Source organism: Pygocentrus nattereri, chromosome 19 (assembly GCF_015220715.1).
Source record: "Pygocentrus nattereri isolate fPygNat1 chromosome 19, fPygNat1.pri, whole genome shotgun sequence".
Taxonomy (NCBI): Eukaryota; Metazoa; Chordata; class Actinopteri; order Characiformes; family Serrasalmidae; genus Pygocentrus; species Pygocentrus nattereri.
In genome coordinates this window covers 20723176-20747206 of record NC_051229.1, presented here as the reverse complement: position 1 = coordinate 20747206, position 24031 = coordinate 20723176, and the positions used below count along the sequence as shown (strand labels likewise).

At 38.8% G+C, this 24031-nt stretch overlaps 1 protein-coding gene across 6 annotated transcripts; it reads left to right on the top strand.

Moving 5' to 3' along the window:
• Window positions 1-259: 259 nt before the first annotated feature.
• gpsm2 (G protein signaling modulator 2) lies at window positions 260-22582 on the top strand. Of its 6 annotated transcripts, XM_017723251.2 has the most exons (16): window positions 260-483; window positions 995-1031; window positions 5103-5481; window positions 9408-9629; window positions 10006-10141; window positions 11749-11888; window positions 12257-12380; window positions 13121-13236; window positions 14359-14514; window positions 15696-15804; window positions 16152-16281; window positions 16804-16880; window positions 18627-18806; window positions 19395-19572; window positions 19870-20102; window positions 21516-22582. In XM_017723251.2, exons 3-16 carry the CDS (start codon window positions 5417-5419, stop codon window positions 21663-21665), a joined length of 2016 nt encoding a protein of 671 aa, XP_017578740.1. In that variant the 5' UTR covers window positions 260-483; window positions 995-1031; window positions 5103-5416; the 3' UTR covers window positions 21666-22582. The 6 variants fall into 6 exon arrangements, with proteins under 6 accessions (XP_017578740.1, XP_017578745.1, XP_017578742.1 ...); XM_017723256.2 differs by lacking the exon at window positions 5103-5481; XM_017723253.2 differs by lacking the exons at window positions 260-483; window positions 995-1031 and adding an exon at window positions 3935-4024.
• The last annotated feature ends 1449 nt before the right edge of the window (window positions 22583-24031 follow it).

The window sequence follows — 24031 nt, the reverse complement described above, 5'->3', positions numbered from 1 at the left end:
ACCTTTCTTTCTAATAATCAATCACACATAATAATAACGAGACACATTAATACTGTAAACAAAACAACGAGGAGGAAAGTGAACGTCAGTTAAATCAGACAATAAATAACAATAAATAACTCTTACGTGTTTCTTTCACTGCCCAGTTGAGAGTTTCAGCATTCAAATTTGATTGGTCGGCGGCCGGGACGCGGGGGCGTGGCCACCTTTGAATTATTCACTGCTGATAGGCTGTTGAAGGGCCAGACAGCGACTTCGCCTCTTCAGTGTTGTATTGTGAAAGTTCTCAGGGCTCCTTCAAATCAAACTTATTTAAAGTAGCTTAGCTCTCTAGCTTAACAGCGCTAACTGTTCGAAAACGCTTGCTCGTAGTCACTGTAACGCCTTTGGATGTGTCCTGTTTAAAGGGAACCCTCTAAAGTAACTTAAAGAACAAGTCGTCTCGGACGTAAACGAGCTGTGAGAAGCTCTTCGAGGAGCCCGGTAACGTAGCGCTTTGACTTCTCATCCAACGAGGTTTCAACAGCGAACTTTCTAGCGAGTGTCTACATAGTTACAATGCTAAGCTACTCAGCTCTTGCTTAGGCTCCTTTTACTGAAAATATCCTGCTTTTCTCGGAACTTTTAGCATTTAGCTTGCTGACTTAGCTGGCGTGTGCTTTTTTTGACCGCTTGCTAACGTTGGTCGGAACAGACAGCAGCCTCAAACCAAAGTGACATCTTAGTGTCTTCTTTAGCACCTTCTGAGATAACGAACACAACTTAAGTTAACTCACGCTAGCTAGTGAGCTCTTAATTTTACGCAGGAAATATTTTTTACTTGTCTTCGATAACAGAATACCTGTCAGCTTGCAGCCTGTCCTTAAACAGCTAACCTAGCTAACCAAGGTGTTGACTAACATTTTAAATTTCTGAAGAATGAGCCCGGCTGGAGATGTTCAAATTCCGCCCAAAACCTGTGTGTTTGTACTTATTTTTCACTTTTTCTGTGCAGGTCTTTTAGAGGTTCAAGCAAGTTCGTTATATTTCAGGTTAGTATCCTAACTAACGCGCTGCTGGCTTTTGTCTTCAACAGCAAAGTTGTCTGTTGTCTGCTTATTGCTGTCACTGCTTAACCGCTGTGCTTTAAGCTTGTTTATTTAAGCAGTCAGTTAAGGCGTAGCCCTCTATACATGCGCTCCCACAGATATACAGGAGCATTGTTAGCAGCATTGACCGAGCAGTGTAGTGTATTTTGAATAAATTGGTTCAGGCTTTTTTGTAGCACCCACTTGGCACACACGCTTTGGCACAGAGCAGTGGAAAATGAGCAGCCCCTATGCCAAACGTACACCGACCATTGTCCATTTTATTAGCTCCTTTTAGCATGTAGTTGCACATTGTAGTTCTCTGCAATTCCAAGCTGTAGTCCATTTCTGCATGCTTTGTTAGACCTATTTCACCCTGTGTCACGACCACCGCAGAGCAGGTATTATTTGGGTGCTGGATCATTTTCAGCGCTGTACTGACACTTATGTGGTGGTGGTGTGTTAGTATGTGTTGTGCTGGTATGAGTAGATCAGATACAGCATTTACATTTACAGCATTTTGCTTATGTGACTTACAATTTGATCATTTTACACAGGTAGGCCAAGGTGGTGTTAGGAGTCTTGCCCACGGACCCTTATTGGTATATGTAGGGCGCTTGCCTACAGCGTAGAAGGCAAAGGTGTTAAGCACTACACTAACCAACCACAGCAGTGCTGCTGAAGTTTTTTAACAGTGTGTCCACTCATTGTAATCTCTATTAGACACATTTTCCTTGTTGATCCACTTTGCAGATGTAAAATCAGACACAATAGTTCATCTGTTGTTGCACAGTTTGTGTTTGTTAACCTGTAGTCCTTTATCAGTGGTCACAGGACTCCATTGGCTGTGTATTTTTGGTTGGTGGACTATTTGAGTCCAGCAGTGACACATCAGCATTGCTTTGTCTGATCTACTTTTACCAGTGCAAACACACACTGACATGCCTCCACCAACCAATGGTGTTTTTAACAAAGTGGCTGGATGGTATATGTACTGCACTGAGACTACATGTATTCAAAGTTTCCACTGTATTTTTGCCTGACATGAAACTGCTTGCATGTAATGCTTCAACCTAGAAGGGCCTGAGATAAATGATGATCTTCCTTGATAGATTGTCAGGCTTATGCTGACAGTGTGTGACTTGACATGATGTGATGAACAAGAACAATGCCTCTCTTAAAGACCAAACTGGAGCTAAGAGATTAAAATGGAATTCCACTGGTTTGTGCCTGTATAGCTAAATGGTTAAGAACAAAGTCATTCAGAGTAGTTTGGTCAGTTCAAGTGGAGCTTGCACACAGTGGTGGCGATAGGAACCAGGGGACATATTACAGAAACTTCTGAAATCATCTGAAATTTTAACTGTTTAGTCACCATGACAACTTCAGTTAGGATAGAATTTATGACGGAAGCTACTACAGAACAAAAGTTCTTAAGTTCATAATCTTATCCTGACTCCAGATAAGAAAATAGTATTACAGAAACATCCTAACTAGAATTTTCTAAATTCTGTCCTAACTGTAAGACAACCCCACAAGTGTATTAACTTCTGTTTTAACCTGTTTTTATTTAAGCTGTTTTTATTTTTTATGCAGACAGCATAGTTCACTATAACTAGCATAATGATGTTATATTCATATACAGTGAAAACTGTGCTTTGACACCACCATCCCCTCTTATTGCCATTGTTGTTAATGTTGATGAAAAATCGTCAAATAAGATGTTATAGTGATCGTGAGTAATGAGGAGACAGAGCTAATCGTGTTTGTTTATTAGGAGGAATAACATTAGCACGGTCTTCTAAAGCGTGTGGGAGTTTATCACACTTTAGTTTTGTTAATTTTTTTACATCAGTAACGGTAGCTGTCTGGCTAACTAACTTGATTATTTTCATTAAGTGTTTATATTTTAAAGTGTTTATGCGTGTGGTCAGTTGCTTGGTAACAGACATGACAGTTGATTTTCAACTGATCGATCAAGTTAAGATATCCTAACTTGAGATCAGGTGCTGTAAGACAAGATTCCTAAATTAAGATAAGATTTGCTTCTGTAGTACGACTTTGTGGAAAATCTTAATCAGAAAGAGTTTTTGTAATACGGCCACTGATGTAAAAAAAAACCATTGAACGCCTCTAAAAGGTACTTCACAAAAAATTATTACATTAAATGGTTCAAAATAATTCATGATACAATTTCACAATAGTACCCAGTAATAGTTACAGTATTGACACAAAATGTGTTTTTCAGATTTGTGGGAGAGAAGTACATGCAGGGAGGACATTTTAAGGCAAAATAGTTTTCAAAGAAAAGTCGTTCCCCCCTCTCCCCCCTGTTGTCTTCTCCATGAATCAGGCTTGCTGTTTTCTTGGAGTTTTTATAGTTAACATTAGTAATTTCCTTTCATGTATTGCAGATCATACTTTCATTCCTTGATGATTTAACTCATCCCTAGGACTGGTGTCTGGCATAGTTTGCTGATTCCATTGCTCATGCACACCTGATTGAACTCATCTGTTAAATCTCAGGTTTAGTAGGTGTGCCTGAGCAGGGAAAGTCTGTCAGACATTTGACTTCTAATACTGGAACTGAACTGATTTAGGTCAGTTTGGATCCAAAATGCTTCACTAGCATCTCATTTTGCGACAGGAGAAAATTAGAAATGGGTTAATTGTTTACTGATGCTGTCTGGACCTCTTTTAATCTTTCAGCTACAATTAGAGGGAATGCATCTCCAGTCGTCCTATCAAGCTGATTAGTTTACTCATGGATTAGCTCAGTACTGCTGACACATCTTTGTGTAGGCTTGTCAAATGACACATGTTTGAAAGACATTTGAAAATGGAACAGTATTCATCACGCTCAACACATCACACTTTCTGGGAACCAGAAACCCCTGCCTGCAAAAAGGGATTCGCTATTTATAAGGAATGAAACTAGTGCAGTGGGCCCAAAATATGTAAGCTGTTATCTTGTAAGGCGGTGCCTAATGGATTTGAGCCAAGCAGGTCTTTGGGGAGGGGGTGGGGTCATAAATGTTTGCGTTTTTTCCTTATGGATTTTAGAGAGAATAATTCTGATGAGTGAAATCGATATAATGGTCCAACAATCTCTAACATTGACATGTTTTTCGATTTATATTTTGTTTTTATTTTGGGCTTTACCTCTTACTTTCCTTATTGTTCATTAGTTCTCTTCATAAAAAGCTTGTTTCTTGTTATTCTCATGCTAACAATGAGGTTCACATTTTGCATGTTATCCATTGGTGGTTACATGTATTTTTGTGTTCAGATGTGCCAGTTTAGTCTGAACTGTGCCATATATTTATTCATGAGTGTGTCATATTGGGTTCCTCAGTGGTAAGTGTGCACTACTGTAAGTCACCCTGTAAAGCCTGAAATAATCATTTAAAAGTCAGGGCAGTCGGGTAGGATTTGGCAGTAGTGATACAGCTTCATCCACGTGGGGAAAGGGTCTGGGGATGGGAAGGGGTGTAACTGTTGTTACCAAATATTCAACACGTTGCATGCAGTTTCACATTTCCACCCAAGAGGAACTTCTATTATATAGAATTAAAGTGTGAATCAAGTAAGCAGAGCTTTAGAGTGCCTTGTGATGTATTCCAGCTCACTAGTTTGCAGTAACTAAACCTAGAATTGTCCAATTTGAGTAATCCACTAATCCATTCTTTGCATTAAGATAGTTGAACCACTGGGTAAGGGGTCTCTTCTAAGCTTGCTTGGTGTCAATGCAGGGTAATGGGGTTTGGGCTTCATTGGGGTCAAGTCCTCTTGCTCTGTCCTGTAGTGTTTGCATTCTGGCCTGTGTAATCAGTGCTGTTTATGTTGATCATGCACACTTTGTCTCAAGTGGACGGACTGCTTTGATTCAGCTTGATTGCACACACAGTCTGCCATTGTGAGGGACTAGCACACACGCACATACAGCCTTGCATGTGGCCGCTGCTCAGTGGGTGTTACCATGGCATTACGCACAGAATGAGGCTTCACATACGGCATCTTGTGTTCTCTTCACAGAGAGGCCCGGAAGACTGCCTTGGATAAAACGCACACACGCACACATGCACACACTCCAAACCAAACCCATCGACACAGAGAACCTGGATCTGTGACTTCTTTTTACTTTTTTGCTGGGACTGTGTTCCACCCTGCTTGGAAGGAAGCCAACAGAAACATTACATTTTTTTTTTAATTGTTGTTGTTTTTTTAATTTTTTTTTTATTAATTAATTAATTTTTTACTTTTAAGCACCATACAAACATTTTATTTTTCTCATTTGTTGGACTTTCTTACGGATCTAACTGGGATCGCTGTGTTTATTATGCACTTCAATGGCTGCGAGTGGCTCAGTGGCTAGAATGGGGGATGAGGAGAATTCCTTTCATGTTTGCTACAGGTAGGCACATCAGTATCATTTCATGTTGCTTTTAAAGCAGTTTGGTGTTTGCTCTCAAAGCTGACTGAAAAGCACCTGGTTGGAAAGTCAGAGTTCCTTAGTCTCACAGAATAAATACCCGTTAAATGGTACAAGCTCTAGCAACTAAAAGTTACAAGTAAAAGCAAATGTTATTGGATTATTTATTGTTATTAAAGAGTTTATTATTTGGTCTATATTGTACTATATTTTGTGGCAATTTCTTTACAACCAAGTTATTATTTATTTTTTTTTACCCAAAGCCCATACCATGTCGGCTAAATGAACAAATGAAACACACCAGCACATTTTCACTGCTGTCTATTAGCTAAAATAACAATAGCGTTCAAGTTATTTGCTATTTATTGAGCTAGACTGCTATTTAAAAATCAGTTGTCTGTTTCAATAGCATAAATCTAATACGGTGCTCCAAAGTAAGAGGAAACTGGCTGTTTAACACAGTGCCTCATGCATAATAACAGCTGTATACAAAAGTTCAAACACCCCCAGACAAATGACGTTTTATTATTTTCTTAGTGAAAATAAGTTCACAGCGTCTACAAGGAACAAACTCCGATTGTGTTTTTGTGTTTTTTTTACCAAGTTAGAAATATTTTTTATATATATATAAAATGTTTTTGTGTGTGTGTACACAAAACATTTCATTTGACTGGGGGTGTTCACACTTTTGCATTTGACTGTAACACTGCAACACGTGCTGCAGCATTTTGGTGTACATGTATCAGAAGCATTCGAAAACGGTGCAGGTGCAATTACCTGCTTCACATTATTTACATTATATAATTACCACACAGATCCACCAAAATGAAAAGTAATAAATTGACTGACTGCTAATCGTGTTTGGAATTGATTCCAATCTTGTCCAGTTCCGATGTGCTTTCAGACCTTTAGGATGAGTTTGGTGATTATCCAGGTTCTTATTCTGATTCGGAAGTGGCCACTGAGAGACTAAGACTGTTGGCACACAGTAAAATTGTTGTCAAATTTGCCCTTAAATGCTGCTGACTGAAACAGGGCTGTATGTCAGGGCTGTTGTTGTGGCAGTAACTTTGTTTTGAACCTGTTGACTGCATTACTACGAACATTGGGGGAGGCAGGTGTGCCTCTGAGAGCAGAGCTCTTTTCAACTTCCTCAATATTTAATACAGCACTGAATCATTTATGCATTATTTCCCATTGTGTGCCCATCTGGTGAGCCTTCTCAGCTGCGGTTTTCAGCTTTCTAGTGTAAGCAGCTGCAATTCATGCAAACCTTCTTTCATGTTGGCCTGTATTGATTGTTTGAAATGGTTTCAAATTTCCCTGTCAGACCATCAGAGCACCACATCAACAGTGCAGTCTCTCTGAAATCGAGGCTCGTGCAGGCTAAATAGACCTAACTGTATATATATTTGCAATTCAGTGCTGTCATACAACGTAGTGTTTGGGGGCGCTTAAACTACAGGCATTGTGTGGAGAGTAGCTATTGAACACCAACTGGTTCCCAATTATGCCACAATACACTTCAGCCAAATTTGTTTTGCCCAAGATCATTCAGGTTGGTTTGATGTGAATTGAACCACTCTTAAGGAATTTAATTTATCAGAATTGTTCATTACAGTAATGATAGGAACTGAAGACTTTAATAGCTCTAAAAGCTGTTTCACAGAAAGATATTACATAAAATGGTCAAAACATGTTGCCTGATGTCTGAAATGTTGTTATAATTGTTTTAAAGAGATGGTTTTGCCCTTAAAAGTTTTGTTAAAAATACATTCAAGGTCCAGAGGTACAAGTGGTACTTAAAGAAAACCTACTTTTTCTGATTTAACCCTGTTTTTGAATAGTAAATAAAACAACTGTTTGTGCTGTAGATGTTGCAACCCCTGGTTCCTATCACCACCACAGTAGGTTTCTCCACAGTACATCATTTTACATGTTTGAATTATGCCCAGATTAAAGGGAAAATGGTGGAAATCCCCTTTAAAAGGGATGAATATCTGTCAAGCATGGATTAAGTCCAAGGAACCAGTCAGATTCTACTCAATTCTATTCTAAATTAAGATTTATGTGAAGGTGATCTTGAAAAATTCATGGTAGCTGGAACTTGTACCAATAGTCAGTCATAAAATTCAGATTTCAAGTAGATCAGGTGCATGTGTAACAGGCATTGCTACTTTGGCTGGTTATGAGGTGAAGTACAGCAAGTCATTCAGTCTAATAAATCTGTTTGTTGCGGTTTCCTCTCGTGTGAAGTAGGTTGGTAGCTTAGTCTTTGTCTGTTTAGCACATTCTCTTGATTTAGTATCTCTGTTTAGTGTAGTGTCTCAGTTTAATGTTCTAACTCTGTGCGTTCCCTAATCACAGATTACAGAGGAAAGTTAAGACTCAATCTGATTAGCTGAGAAAACGCTGTGCGTGGCATTTTCTGTTAAAGCCAGCCACAATTTGTGCCCTCCAATACGGAACAATTACAGCAAGCTCCACATGTAGACAGAATATTTTTTTTCTTACTATTATGCTTCTTACTAAGCCTTTCTTTCTTTCCTTCTTTCCGTCAAGTTTTGTGTGAGACTCTGTTGGACGGGCTGGTTTGTGATGTTTGTGTATCGGCAACAGCTAGTCTTAGCCAGTACATCCCCTGTGGAAACCTTGTCAGGGGTCACAAGCCAGTCCGTAAAGCTGGAAAGAGCAGTTCAAACGCAGCGGAAGCCCTTTAGATGCCCATCAGATGCGCCGTGTGCTGTGATTGTGTGAAAGGCAGCAGGTAGGCGCTGTAGCATAGCTGAAATAATAGTCAAGGCTAATTACTTCTTAGTTTAGTCATCCAAAGAGTTGAAGTGATGAGGAGATTTGGATTTGTAAAGGATTTGAAAGGATTTGGAAGCAATGGACAAATGGTTATGACGAACTGCAGACAGGTTTGATTACTTTAGTGACCGATTTCTCTATATTTACGAAGCAGGAGGAGGAGTTGAGTTTCTGGTCACATATTCAGATTTGCGTGTAACTGAAAGGAATTTTCAAAGGGAAATCACAGATAGCTCTGCAGTTTAACCAGAGTTGATGTTATTGTCTGTAAAGTGGAAGTTGCTGTGTAGTCTCTGGATTTGATGTATTGTTGTTCAGTATAAGTTCTCCAGTGAATGTTCTAATGGCATGTCTTGTGAGATCCTCTTAACATAATAATCCGGTCATGCTCTCAGGTCTCGCCTCGCTGAGAAGTAGGCATACTGTTTACTAGGGTCCTATCAATATGAAAATTGTGGTTTTGTGGCTAACAAAAATATTGCAGATATATTTGTGTAGATTTGAATTTCATAATATAGTTTTAATTAAACACTGATTCACTGACAGATGTGATTGTTAGTTCTCAGTAGTCATGCTTCTTATACTCAAATAGACCATGGAAGCTCAGTCATAAGTTATATTAATTTTGTAGCACTGGGGTGGAGGTACCCATAATTCTTTGATTTTTGCTATCTGTTAATTACCTCTTATTAAAAAAAGGTGCGGGTGGGCGGGGTATGCTTTTAATGTTCCATTAAAGGGTAGGGTTTACATACATTTGACATGTTTTGTTATACTAACCATTAGGAGCAAAGAAAAGTGACCGTATACCAACTCAATATTTTGGGTTTGAAATTGACAAATGGAGGCCCAAGTATTTGTTTTATTCTTTAATTAGGGTTAACTTTTGGGACCTACTGTTTACTATAATACTACTCTGGTTGATTAGCATGGTAGAAAGCTTGTTTGTATTTCAGTTTTCTTACTCATTGAATAATATGGGGACATTTTTCTGGTGTTTTTCTAGAATAATTACAGGGTCCAAATGTGGTCACACAGCTGAAACGAGTTGTCCACACTGGCTGTTAGTTTCATGATCTCTCCGCTGTGCTCTTTAGGATGGAGGCCTCCTGTCTGGAGCTGGCTCTAGAAGGGGAGCGCCTGTGTAAGGTGGGCGATTACAGTGGAGGGGTGTCATTTTTCGAAGCTGCCATACAAGTGGGAACTGAGGACCTGCAGGTGCTGAGCGCCATCTACAGCCAGTTGGGCAATGCCTACTTCCATCTACATGACTACACTAAGGCTCTGGAGTTTCACCACCATGACCTAACGCTAACCAGGTCTGCACTTTCATTCAAATCTGCATATAAAAGTGGTACTAGTACTCTGACTCATACAAACATGCACAAGTACACTGTGGCCAAAACCTGTGAACACATGAACGTCACATCTCTATGTGCTTATTGAACATCGCAAAACCGTAGCCAGTAATATGAAGTTATACATACAGTAACAGTGATACAAGGAATATACATACTGACCATAGGCAGAAAATCAAATTAATTCATATACATGCACACAGGAGCTTTGACTCCACACACGGATACGCTTACATGTAAATTTATGTGTTTATCCAGTTTTGGGAAAGTAACCTCACTGTGAGCAAACTTTTAAACTAGGCATGAAGAGCATTGCTTAATGTGTCATGAATTTCAGGACAATGGGAGACTTGCTGGGCGAGGCCAAAGCCAGCGGTAACCTGGGGAACACGTTGAAAGCATTAGGGCGCTTTGATGAAGCTGTGGTCTTTTGCCAGAGACATCTAGACATCAGCAGAGATGCTGGAGACAAGGTCAGTATGTCACACAGCACTAAAGAGCTCATTTCTTCAAATGCCAGCCTATTTTAGAGTCTGAGATAATAGTATACCCAACAAGTGTTTGGACACTTTAAACCTTGATTAATGGGTAAAGTTTACAGTCCTCTAGTTTTTAAATGTGTTTTTTTTAATAATCGTATTTGAGAGAAACTTCAGAGAATAACACCAATTTTATCATCACACTGATGGCAGAGACTTTGGCCCAATCCCATTTCTAATTCTCACACTTACCCCTTGTTTTCGAGTGCCACCTAGCCCCTTGGAACTTAGTTACAAGTTGTAGTGGTTGAAATTTTATGAAACAGGACAACTCTCAAATTAAAAAAGAACATTACTTAATTAACAGGCTACTAGGGGTGCTCTGTAGGTGATCCTGCCAGTCTGCAGTGATGGCAGAGGAGCGGTAAAGTTCAGCAACCTTGCTGCTGGTCTTTAGTGAAATTTAAGTTAAAGCTAGCTATTTTTCAGCTTCTTGTTTGAATTTTGCTACTCCACCTTAAATGGAGCACATTTTGGTGCTTCAGGCATCAGAACTGCTGGACTATTTAAGGTGCAACGGGAAGTGACTTTGGCATACTATTAACAATTTTTTATGTTTGTTATAAAGAAAAAGATGATCATACATTAAAATGACATTGAACTAAGTAATACAGTGCTTATTGGAATTTTTTAACGAAGAAAATACTTTCTTTGATCGCCATCTTGCTGGTTTTTCCTTCTTGTTCTCATAAAACTCTGTGTGGAGTGTGCCTCTGAAAACCTCTGTTTGGAGGGCCATGTAGCCCTAACACTTCGTCCTACCCCTCCATCTCAACAAAAACAGGACAGCCTACCTCTTGGTTTGATCACACAAAATGGAGGGCTAAGTGGTAGGGGCAAGGAATTGGGCATTTGTATGAAGGGAACCTGTAGGAGAACTCCGGCTGTCAGGTGAATATAGGAGTATAACTGGGCGACTGTTTTTTTTTTTCTAAGACACAACAGCATCTTTAAAGCAGTACTATAAAGCATAGAAGTTGATATCAAAGGCTGTTTGTCTTAGTATGCTGTCGATGAGCTTGTGTTCACTGACTGAATCATAAACTTGGAAGTGTAAAAGGGTACTTTGGATGTAAACCTGCAGAGGTCTGCCAATAAACCGCTCAAACAATAGCGATTTGAAACATTACTGCCGCATTTCGAAAGAATACTTTGCCAGAAAGAAAATAGCCAAAATCTTTTTGGGGACGCTGTATGTGTGATTTTAATTTTACTTCTCATCCGTGCCGCCCCAGCAGTCGATTGAACGTGTTGAGCGTAGTCAGTCTTTGAAAGAACATTTTTCCACTGTGTGAAAATTAATTATTTATCCATCTTGTGATTCTTGAATCTTGTGATTTTTGTTTTTGCATTTTGTAAATGCCCTGATAATGATTGGTTGTATCTTGGCTGATTTCTTGGGCATTGTTAAACATGCAGGCATGGTTAAGCAGCAAAATTCACCTTATGTTGATGAGGATTGTTGATATTGTAAAATTTGATAAGCTTGGCACATAATGGCTTATTACATGTGAAATATGTGATGTCTTTTGCTGTGGCAGGTGGGGCAGGCCAGAGCTCTGTATAACTTTGGGAATGTGTACCATGCTAAAGGAAAAAGTACCTCCAGGAATGACTCAGAACCTGGATGCTTCCCTGAGGAGGTCACCACTGCACTTAAAAAAGCTGCAGAGTACTACGAGTAAGTCTGCTGCGCGTGCGTGCCTATATACCTGTATAATAACATTTTAATAGTGTACTGATTATGCAAATTACACACCATAAGCCAGTGTTTTTTAAATCAGTTCTGAGGGCTCCACAGAGAGGCCAAGCTTATTTATGCCAAATTTATCTCCCAACACACATACCCCATGTATTCAGTGTTTCTTCTGGCTTAGTTCAGGTGTGGTGGGAAGCAGGGGTACCCTGAGCAGTGGTCTGAGAACCATCGTTTTAATCATTACGTGTGCTCTATGAGATATTTAAGCTTTCTGGATGTGGTGATCAAATGACTATAAGGGTAATGAAGGACCCGTGTATTTTTAACTGACTAGCAGTGTGCTGTTGCAGGGCAAATCTGTGCATTGTGAAGGAGCTTGGAGACCGCGCAGCTCTGGGGCGTACCTGTGGGAACTTGGGAAACACTCAGTACCTGCTGGGCAACTTCCGCAGTGCTGTAGCCTCACACCAGCAGGTGAAGCTTGTTTTATACGGAGTGAACAATATTAAAAGTTGTGACTAGTAATTGTATTGTTTTTTAAAAGGCCAATTATTGGCTGAATTTAATTTGAAAGTGCATTGTCAAATGTGAGTTGGTCTCTGTTCTCAAATGTGAAATTACTTGAAGTCAAATAGAAAAACATACAAAGTCTTAAATAATCTTGTAGCGATCTTCAGATTGCTGATTATTTTGGGCCAGCTTTTAGTAACCTTATTTTCCACTCACACTGTGATTTGCAATATAAACAACATTTTTAATTGGCCAAACTGTTTAAAAAGTACCTAATCAAATAAAGTGCTACATTGAAAGTAAGAAGCAATGGACTGTTTAGCACAGTGAGTCATGTTTTTATGTTACAAGATTTTGGTGCAGGTGTAGCAGCAGTATTCATATACAGTATTTGCTGATTGCTTATTTTGAGCAAAAATCTGTCAATTCTGGATGTGGCTGAATCCAGTTGTTTACCTCTACTGTTTAACCTTTCTTTTTTTATTCTTGCTCTTAAAGTATTGCCACCAAAGGATGCTTTACGGCTCATTTGTGGTTTACAGTCCATTGGTTTAGTAACCCTGGTGTAGACTAGTAGACAAGTGTAGAGTGGTACTGATTTGAATATTTAACGTGCACCAGTGTCTCCTGGAATGTGAGAGGTACTGAATAAATTACACAGGTGTGTTTTCCTTATTTATTTTTATTATTATTTCTTTTTCCAGCGGCTCCTTATTGCTAAAGAGTTTGGTGATCGGGCAGCGGAAAGGCGGGCGTACTGTAACCTAGGAAATGCCTACATCTTCCTGGGGGAGTTTGAGAAGGCTGCTGAGCACTACAAGTAAACCAACATTCTTCCCTTATTTTACTTATTTATTACCCAAACAATTGTATCATACTGATTTCAGGATTATTATATTTTGGAAATCTTTAGTTATTTATTAAGTATTTTTCTACTTTGTTATTGTTGTTGTTGATGTGTGTGGGGTGTGTGTTTTTTATTTTTATTTTTTTTTTTTTTTTTTTTGGGTTTAGTAACAGTTTTGGTCACATAGAATCTAATTAACACAACAATTGACTGAGCTTGGCTTTGCTCCAGCTTTCCTAAAAGACAGCCAAACACAGAAGAGATTCTAAACTCTCATTCACATACTGAAAAAAGTAAAACTAAAGGTTTTGTTTTAGTAATTCTGTTTCACTTGTTTGTTTTGCAGTGGACACAGCATCTTTGAAAACTGATGTTTTATTTTATTACAGTTAATGAGCACTTTTTTCACTGCTAGGTTTAAATTTAGTAATATTTGTAGTTAACTATAACCAGAGTTACTAACTGATTTCTTGAAAATGAACTACAATATTCTGCCAACTGTTCAAGTGCTTACTAACTCCTAACCCTACTACTGTTGTCAATCAGAGGTAGCTTGTGAACAAAAACATTGAAATTTTGGGTCCATGGCCAGGAAACTCCCCAGATCTCAATCCCATTGAGAACCTGTGGTCAATCCTCAAAAAGAGGATGGACAAACAAAAACCCAGAAACTGTGATCAATTCCAATTACTGATTAGGCAAAAATGGGTTACCATCATTCAAGATTTTGCCCAGAAGCTGATATCCAGCATGCCCAGGCGAAATGCAGAAGTCTTAAAGAAGAAGGGTCAACGCTGTAAATATTAAGTCTTTTTTTAAATTGGATGCATTTGTCAATTAAAAGTTAACACCTGTATGGAACGTTTATAATTTTACTTCATTATACCATATAAACATCTGACAAAAGGTTCTAAAAAAAAAACTGAGGCAGCAAACTGTGAAAACCAAAATTTGTGCCATTCTCAAAACCTTTGGCCACGACTTCTGGCACACTTGTTCTAGTGATTTATTCTAGTGGGATTTTTGTTGTGTGTTTTATTCCATGTTGGTTTGGTGATATTTATTCCTGTGTGTTTGTGTGGTGGCTATTATCAGGAGAGCTCTGCAGTTGGCAAGGCAGCTAAAGGATCGGGCAGTGGAGGCTCAGGCCTGCTACAGCCTGGGCAACACCTACACACTATTACAGGACTATGAAAGAGCTATTGACTACCATCTCAAACATCTTATCATTGCTCAGGACCTCAATGACAGGTACACACACACATACCTTTAATGGAGCCCCTTTACAGACATCTGGGTGTAACTGCATCATTCAAGATGGAAAATTGAAAATTCAAGATGGAAAATTCAAGTGATAGGCCATCTTAAGCTCTGTCTGATTTGATTCATACATGCGTCTCATACACTTGTGCCTCCAACCATCAGACACTGCTGGAAAAAGTCATTCACGATTCGGTACTTACTGACCCCCAGCTTGTTGCATGGATAAGGCTCTTAGACTGTAATGCATCTGGCCAAATCAGGTGGTAGAAGAAGCCTAGGAATCTTTCTGGTGTCCATGTTAATATAAGACTAAATGCAAAAGACTGGTCATTCGTTTATCTCTACTGCCTCAAAACCAAAGTGAACCACTTCATCCTGGTCTTATTGGATCTTGGTGCAGCTTTTGATCATAAGATTCTAATCCACCATTTTGAATACTGGGTAGGCCTCTCTGGCACAGTCTTAGAATGATTTAAATAACATTTAGTTAATTGACAGTTCATGGTTTCACTGGAAAATTATTCATCAAAAAATATTGGCTTTTCCTTTGGAGTCCCACAAGTTTCATTGGTTCTTTTAACTTCATATACCAGTCCTGAAGTATGAAACCTGGGTGTAATCTTCTGAGCTCTGTTTTATCCTGCACGTAAATGCACTCACTAAAGTAGCTTTTTATCATCTGAGAAATATTACTAAAGTTTGGCCTTTTCTAACTCTGAGAGATGCAGAGTTGCTTATTGTAATGCTTTTCTTGCTGGGCTCCCCAGGAAAACAATACATCCTCTGTAGCTCATACAAAATGCGGCAGCACCCTTCCGAACAAAACAAAAGACGAGATCACATCACTCCCATTTTTAAAGAACTGCACTGGCTACCTGCATCTTTCAGGATTGATTTTGAAGTTCTACTACTAGTTTTTAAGGCTCTAAATCTTACATCTGCAGATGCTGGCTTTCTATAAATACCTTCTATATCATGGAAAGACCTTTTTTGGTGATTATGCATTGAAACTGAAATCACTTCCACCTTTTTATTAAAGAGTCAAGCTCAGTGCACACTTTAAAAAAAAAAAAAAACATTAAAAAACTTCTCGTGTGTGTGTGTGTGTGTGTGTGTGTGTGTGTGTGTGTGTGTGTGTGTGTGTGTGTGTGTGTGTGTGTGTTTGTCAGGATCGGTGAAGGCCGTGCCTGCTGGAGTTTAGGTAATGCACACACAGCACTGGGAAATCATGACCAGGCCATGCACTTTGCAGAGAGACATCTGGAAATCTCTAAAGAGGTACAGCTCAAACTTTTAGCATAGTTCCCCAAATTTTTCTATGCTAACTTTGTCTTTATGACTGTGGAGAAAGAAGTATCTGAACTCTTAATATTAACATGTGTTTAGGAAGCGCGGGCTTGTGACCATTTATTCTGTAGTTTATTCTGTAAGTGGTTAATAACAAAATTTTGTGCTATTCTGACAACTATTTGTATTCCTTGTAGTAAGCTGCATGATGACGTAGTGTTGCATGAACACAGACTGTGCTTTGTTTTCGTACTGATCATCTGATACAGTATAATTACAGTACATTCCTGCACATCACAAAACTGAATGTAAGAAATGCAATTTGTGTTTGTATTTAGACTGGAGACCGCAGCGGCGAGCTTACAGCCCGTTTGAATGTGTCTGATCTCCAGATGGTCCTTGGCCTCAGCTACAGCACTAACAACTCTGTCTTATCAGAGAACAAAGAGATTGACTATAACCTGCATGGTGAGAGAAACTAATAGTCATATGCAAATGTTTGAACATCCCTGGTCAAATTACATGTTTTGTAGAAGTGAAAATAAGTTAACAGATCCTCTACACAGGACACACCTAAATATGCCATTATTCTGCTAATTTTAGTGCGGTTTTCTAGTGCTTAGTTTAACATATTAGGGAAAAACAAAATGTGTTCTGATTTTTCCACAGGCCTCATTTGATGTTACATTCATCATGTAACATACAATATGTTAAATTCAGCAAACATACAGTATTTATGCATTAAAATGGGCAGAAGTGTTTTTTTTTTTTTTTTTTTTGTGTGTACTTATTTCCATTTTGAAAATCAAACAAAAATAAAACACATTTATATAAGAGAAAAGGGAAGGAAATGTGATTAAACTCTATGAGTATTATGGGTTTTTGTTTTTTATTTATTTATTTATTTAGTATTATTTTAAGAAAATGTCAGTAAAAGAGAGGGAATGGTACAGTGCGTAGATTGCTAACAGAAGTTGTTTGTTTTTCCAGGAGCAAGGCCCAGGATGAGCAGGCGTCACAGCATGGAGAACCTGGAGCTAATGAAACTTACACCAGACAAGCTCAATGTAAGTGTAGCCTTTAAGTGGGGATTGACACAACACAACTGCCGAGATTGTTCTCAAAACCATCAACGACAGACAAAACACATCAGTTAACCCCCAAACTTCAATAAAATCCAACCTCACACTTAACTAACACCACTGTAAGACATGTCCTCAAACTATTATAGATCTCTGCCACTAATGACTGCATAGATTTGCTAACACTGTTCTCCAACTGGCTAGTATCAGTATGTCAAGGCAAATTAACTTCACTAATTCATCAATGACTTGTTGCCTAATTAATTAATGTTGACTGAAGAACTATTTGACTTCTTGACTAATTAATTAATGACTTGTTGTTATACCAGCGGTTTAATGCTAATTCATGCTAAAATCCTGGCTTCAAAAAACTTTTGAATTTATGAATTTCTTGGTATCACAAATATGCATCTACCACAGAGATATAAACGGCCCATAGTGTGTAAAGGTTCCCCTGCTTTTAGTGGTAAAACAGTTAAATGTAATATATAGATATTGTTTAAATAGCAGAGCAAAACATGCCATACAGTTCATAAGTGGAAATTAAGCTGCAAAGAACTTATTTTGAAGTCATTGTTTTTGTGATGGAACAAAAAAAAAACACATTTGCATACATTCACCTATTCAGCCTACAGTGGCTTAGCTCAGTCCATTCAAAGTGAAGGTAAAATGAGGGTTTTAGTCCAGACTGTTTTTTTTTTTTAATGAGACGCAATACGGGGCAACCAATCAGAACAAATATAACTTACTTACATCAGTCCAAAAGACACAATAACGACAACAGCTTGTTTAATTCTACAAAGTGATCATATAAAAACTGTTATGACTATACTATACCATGCTTACTGTGACCCAACTGATTGAAAAGTTCTGCAGAAAAGTTCTTCAAAATGTCATTAATCTTAATCACTGATGCAACTTGGAGAGCAACACAGACCTGAATCAGCTCATGAAGGGACTGACAATTTAACAAGTGATCACATGCTTTAAATTGCGGAAGGCTATGGCCATCTAGGATTCAACAGTCCTGCCTGGTATACACTTTATTAGGTAGACCTTGCTAGTAAAAGGTTGGACCCCCTTTTGCTTTCAGAACTGCCTTAATTCTTCGTGGCATACGTTCAACAAGGTGTTGGAAACATTCCTCAGAGATTTTGGTTGTTTATTTGAGTTACTGTTGCCTTTCTATCATCTCGAACCAGTCTGCCCATTCTCCTCTGAACTTTCACATCAACAAGGCATTTTCGTCCACACAACTGCCGCTCACTGGATATTTTCTCTTTTTCGGACCATTCTCTGTAAACCCTAGAGATGGTTGTGTGTGAAAATCCAAGTAGATCAGCCGTTTCTGAAATACTCAGACCAGCCCGTCTGGCACCAACAACCACGTCACGTTCAAAGTCACTTAAACCACCTTTCTTCTCCATTCTGATGCTCGGTCTCCACTTCAGCAAGTTGTCTTGACCACCTCTACATGCCTAAATGCATTGAATGCTGGCCATGTGATTGGCTGATTAGCTATTTGTGTTAACAAGCAGTTGAACAGGTGTACCTTATAAAGTGGCCGGTTAGTGTATATCAAGAGTACTGATTGAGTTGATGCACATTTCAAAAATCACAAAGCAGTTTTATACATTATATTTAAATTTTTATTAAAATGTGATGGATAAAAGTGGGGCATGTCAGCAGTTCTAGCCTACATCATATCATTTCCTGTTTTGCCCTGTGCAGGGTCAGAAATGGGGCAATGACGTCCCCTGTAAGCAAGCAAAACCCACGCTGTCCAAGTCCACCTCTAAGCTGTTCTTTATGAACCGTCTGCGGGGGAAGAAACCGAAAAGTAGTTCCTCTAAAGTTCTTCAGGACACCAGCAACACTCTGGAGACCCCTCAGAGCCAGTCTGCTCATAAAGTGAGTGTCTTTGTTTTTCACAGATGAGGGAATTAGTTACTGTAGATCACTTTGTTATTGTAAGTCACTGTTCGCTAGACTGTCTGACATGTTGATGTTTAGGAACATGTTCAGCTTCACGGAGTTGTTTACCATTACTTGAGTATCATTAAAGCCAGCTTTTTTTAGTGTGGAGGTCCTAATTCCTCATTTTATTGGATTAGCTATTGAGCCTTTTGATGTATGAAGGTTTTTGATTTTTGCTGTTTTTGAATTACAAGCATAAATCTACAATGTAATAGATGTGTTGTATTCTCTGATCCGAACTCAATTAAGATTCAACTGCCTACATGCCATTATTAGATGATAAATTGATCAAGATTAGGTTTATGATGATTATTACATCATGAGCATTATATCATAAGGTGGCATTCTGGAAACTCATTTAATTTACTCTACCCCTCTTTCTCCACTGAGTGAGTGTGGATGATATTGGATCATTTAGACCATTCAGTGCTCAGATATTGATTAGGGCTTTTTTTATAATTATTTTGAATGAGAGAGAGAAACCGCTCATTTTTTGACTTGCTGAACTTTGACTCCCTGCAGCGAGTGAGTGCGGACATGTTGGGCGATGAGGGCTTCTTTGACCTGCTGAGCCGTTTCCAGGGCAACAGGATGGATGACCAGCGTTGTTCTCTTCAAGAAGGCAGGGCCCGCAAAGCTACTGCTACCTCTAGCTCCTCTTCCTCCACATCTTCCAGTCCACCCACAAACTTGAAGAAATGTGAGTGCTAATTTCTTCATCAGTAAAGAGACTCATTAATTTCATCGGATGACTCAAAAGTAGGGTGGGAGCATCATCAGCATGTAACTTAGTTGCTCACAGAATATAAATAAAGTTGGATGATTTGAAGGGAGAGTTGGATTTGAGAAGTCACTGAGTATGAACTATGATAAACCCACTTCCAAAAACACTGAAAGTTCGGTTAGGAATTGGTTTTGCATTTGATGTTCTTCACAATTTTGGAAATTAAATTATCCTGATTTGCTCTTGCTTTCCCCCCTGCATATTCCTCTCTAGCCTTTTCGGAGTCTGCAGTGTCTCCTGGTCAGGAGGCATTTCTGGGTGCTCTGGCGAGCGCTCAGGGCCGAAGGCTGGAGGACCAGAGAGGTGTGGGGACCTTACCTGGTTTGCGGAGCCTCCAACCCAGTCAGAGCTGTGGCAGCAGACAGGCTGTCCTCAACCAGCTGATGGCTAGCGATGATGCCTCAGAGCCAGATGACCAGTTCTTTGACATGCTGGTGAAGTGTCAGGTGAGGGGCAGAATCGGTTACTTAGTCTTATTGATAGGGACGTGATGAATCTAACCAGCTAACAGTGTAATATTATTGTTTAGTTTTATATTTGTTCTAAAAGTTGGAACCACATATCATGCAGATCAATATAGTAAGTAGAAAAGGTTGGAAAGAAACATTTAGTTGCAACAAGGCAACAAGTGTGACATGTGAAGAGTGACACCTGCTGGAGATTGTCAGTCATGTCTGACTTTATAGTTGCTATTTTATTGGTCAGCATCAGAGGGCAGTGCTACGTTATTGTATACCGTAAACCTGCAGTGCAGTGTCACCAAGTTGTGTAGTGTTGCTTCAGTATTGTTAATGTCATCTGTTTTAGTGTAGAGATCCTTATTTTTTTCACTGAACTGACTGTTGAGCCTTTTGTAATCCAAATTATTTATTTATTTATTTTTGGTAATAACTGTTCTTGGAATCGGCATTGTTTTATAATGCAACAGATGACTTCTCACTGTTTTGACTGGTTTGTCATAATTGAAGTCATGATTGAATTGTATACAAGCCAGTATTACATCATAAAGTGATTTCTTCTGTGACATTTCAGAAACTTATGCATGAATATTTATTATAAACCATCAAGTAGCGTGTAATACTACTTGATATGGACGCTGTAGGTACAGACTTTTTCCTCACATGTATGCTATATGGCAGCTTTAGGACTGGCCCTTTTAAAGTATGATTGCTTAATGTAGTTCACAGCGTAAAGCTGTAAGCGTGGTCTTGCATACCTGTGAAAATTCTCACCTTACAGCGCCCTCTGTTCATTCTTTGATGGCCATGTGTTGGTGTGCATACAGTAACTGCAGTTCAGCCACAAGCTCAAGCCTACATCCTCCCACACTGTAGCCAAACTCGAGATCACAACCAGCAATTATGATTAATTTTCGAAGTGAGGTGTTGAGGAAGCGTAGTTTAACTGGACTATCTTGAGTGTTAGCGATACAGGAAATAACTGATGGTGGCTCTGTGATAGACAGAATCTTTAAAGCTTGCATTTAATAGGCGTCTTCACATTTGGATCAGATCACTTTCAGATTTCACTTCACTGCATTAAAAGCCAGATTAAAGAATAAATGTAAGTTTAAAAAAAAGACAAAAAGCTGATGTGGTTTTTTTTTTTTATGCGGGAAAGTAAAAGTGGATGTCATCTGGTGGAAGCATTATAATGAAAAGTAAATGGACCTTTTTATCCTTCAGAATAAAACGTGCTGTTCTTTGTTACTGTGCCATTAAAACTGATGAATGTAAACTATCTCGGTTCTGATTGGCTGCCCTGTGTTGTGCCTCATTGCAAAATATTATGACAGACCTAACGTCTGTTTATTTCCCATTTTTGACTTTTGTTTCTCTCTCTTCCTCAAACACACACAGAGTTCTCGATTAAACGATCAGAGGTGCGCCCCTCCTTCTGCCCCGGTCCGTGGCCCCACTGTTCCAGATGAAGACTTTTTCAGCCTGATCCTCCGCTCACAGGCCAAGAGGATGGATGAACAGAGAGTTACATTACCATCTGTGCACTGACGATACATACTGTGTGTGTATTAGTATGTTTATATAGGGTGAGTCATAAGTCATAAAACACTCAAATATCTGTAAAATGCTTAATAGTAGTTAATTCAGTCTTATCCAGATGGCTTGTCCTGCTTGTATAGAAGAAAACCTTCATCCACACCGGCCTTTTCTGGATAAGATTGGTGGCTCCTGATCTAATACATATTGGTAAAGATGAATTCAATCTAACATTTAAGGGTCTTCACAGATATTTAGGTTACTGATTTTTGCCTCATCCTGTACAAACACACACATATGGGTATGGATACATATACTCCATGCACTGAGTGCACACAAAGATGTGCAAACCAAGACATCTGTAGTTTTAATATTCACATTTCTAGTTTAGTTCATTGTTATCCAGTCCTAGTCCCGGAGTGCTTCGGCACGGCACGGCACAGTTTAGCCTTTTCCTTGCTTCTAACACAACTGGCTCAACGAAGTTGTTAATTAAAAAAGCCCTTTATAAGTTTAACGTGTGTTACTGCCAGAAAAAGTTACTAAGCTGTGCAAGGGTGTTTGGGGATAGGACTGACAGTGTTTTACAGTCACTGGCGTCCCTACATGACATCAGAATCCAGTCGAAGCAGAACAAAGCCCAACTGTCAGCAGTTAGTTTTTGAAATCCAATCGATGATTCCTGCTTTGCTGGCTGCTACAAAATCTAATGCAAACTCCTGTGTGTGCTCAGACAGTTAACACACAGCTGTACACACACAAACACAACTCTAATTCCGATACAAAATCCAGAGTTCAGATTGACACTATTGTCGGTTCTGCAGCTCAGCTGTGAAAGTTCTCAGCTCCAGTTTGTCCACTACTGAACAAGACTATAACTTTAAAAAAAAAAAAAAAAAAAGGTGGTTCTTGAAGGGTTCTTTACTAAAGATATATAGAACCATGAACATTGAAAGATACATTTACAGAACTTACAGATTGAGGAAGACTGTGCTGTAAAAAGGGTGTAATATAGCAGCAAAAAAATTATATATATAATATATAATTTTACAACAAGCTTGACATTGTAACAGCGCTTCTTGGTGCTACATAAAACCCTTTTCAAAAAGATTCTGTATAGATCCATATACAGCACATTCTCCAATCCGAAGAACCCTTTCATGATGGGGGAAAAACCCTTGGTTCCATATAAAACCATTTTCTTTAGTAAAAGAACCATCTTTTTTTTAAGATCACATTTCAGCTTTGCTTTTTAATGACTTATTTCGATCAGGACGGGTTTTAGCTCCTGGAATCCTGGAAATGCTCTTTCTTCACTGATCAGTGTAGCAGCTGTTGCAGAGGTGCTCATATATAGCACACAGGGTCTACAGACACATAGTTGCATTTTGAGGTCAGATTCCAGTCGTGGCATTTTATTTTTATATTGTAAAAAAGAAAACTTTATTTCATGAGCACATTTTTAGCTTATTTAGGATGAATGTTTGTTACCATAGCAAAAGATGGTGTCTCTACTGAGCTGTATCTTGTTTTTATTTGTATTTATGTTTTTATTTCTTTTATCATGAAGATTGTATATAAGATAGCTGTAGGAAATGTCATTTATTTTTCATAAACTGTTTTAGTTAGGACAGGTACAAATGTAAGTGTATTATGTGTTTTTTGTTTTTCCACAGCAACTATGAGTGTGGTAGCATTTAAAGCATGAGATTTTTTTTTTTTTGTTTTTAAGAATAACTTTGGGGTTGTGCATTTTCGGAAAATGCTAATTTCAATTATTTGAAACGATATTATGATTTATGATTTGTACATTTCAATACAGCAGCACTGTACAGACTCCTCGATCAGTGTCAGTTTGTCACAGCATTTCTGGAAGGTCTGTTGCCTGTAGTGCACTCTCAGGACTGCGTCGTTAGCCCTGTCTTTTCTTAGTATGTTGAAGATGATGAGTTTTCCAGTCAAAAGTTAGGTCCTAGTGTGCTTCCTTACCATAAAAAACATGAATTGTGCAAGAATTTAGTCAGTGGGAATATTTTTCTGTATTCATCACACCTTCACTAGTTTAAAAATAAGGCAGGGTGAACAGGAAAAAAGGGGGCGCTAGTATGCAGGTAAACAGGTAGTCTACAGTCTGTAATTGTACAATGACAGTGTACATATATGATAAGTGGAGCTGATAAAATTTTCTCTCTCGCGCTCGCTCTCTCGCTCTCTCGCTCTCTCTCTCTCTCTCTCTCAAATAAATATATATATCACACATCACATTCGTGATTAAGCAGTTCTAAGAAGCTCACTGGTGCACCTGCATCATCATTTTGAGTGGTCTTAAACTTTGCTTCATCCACTTATATTAATTATCCATGTTAATGGGACAAAAG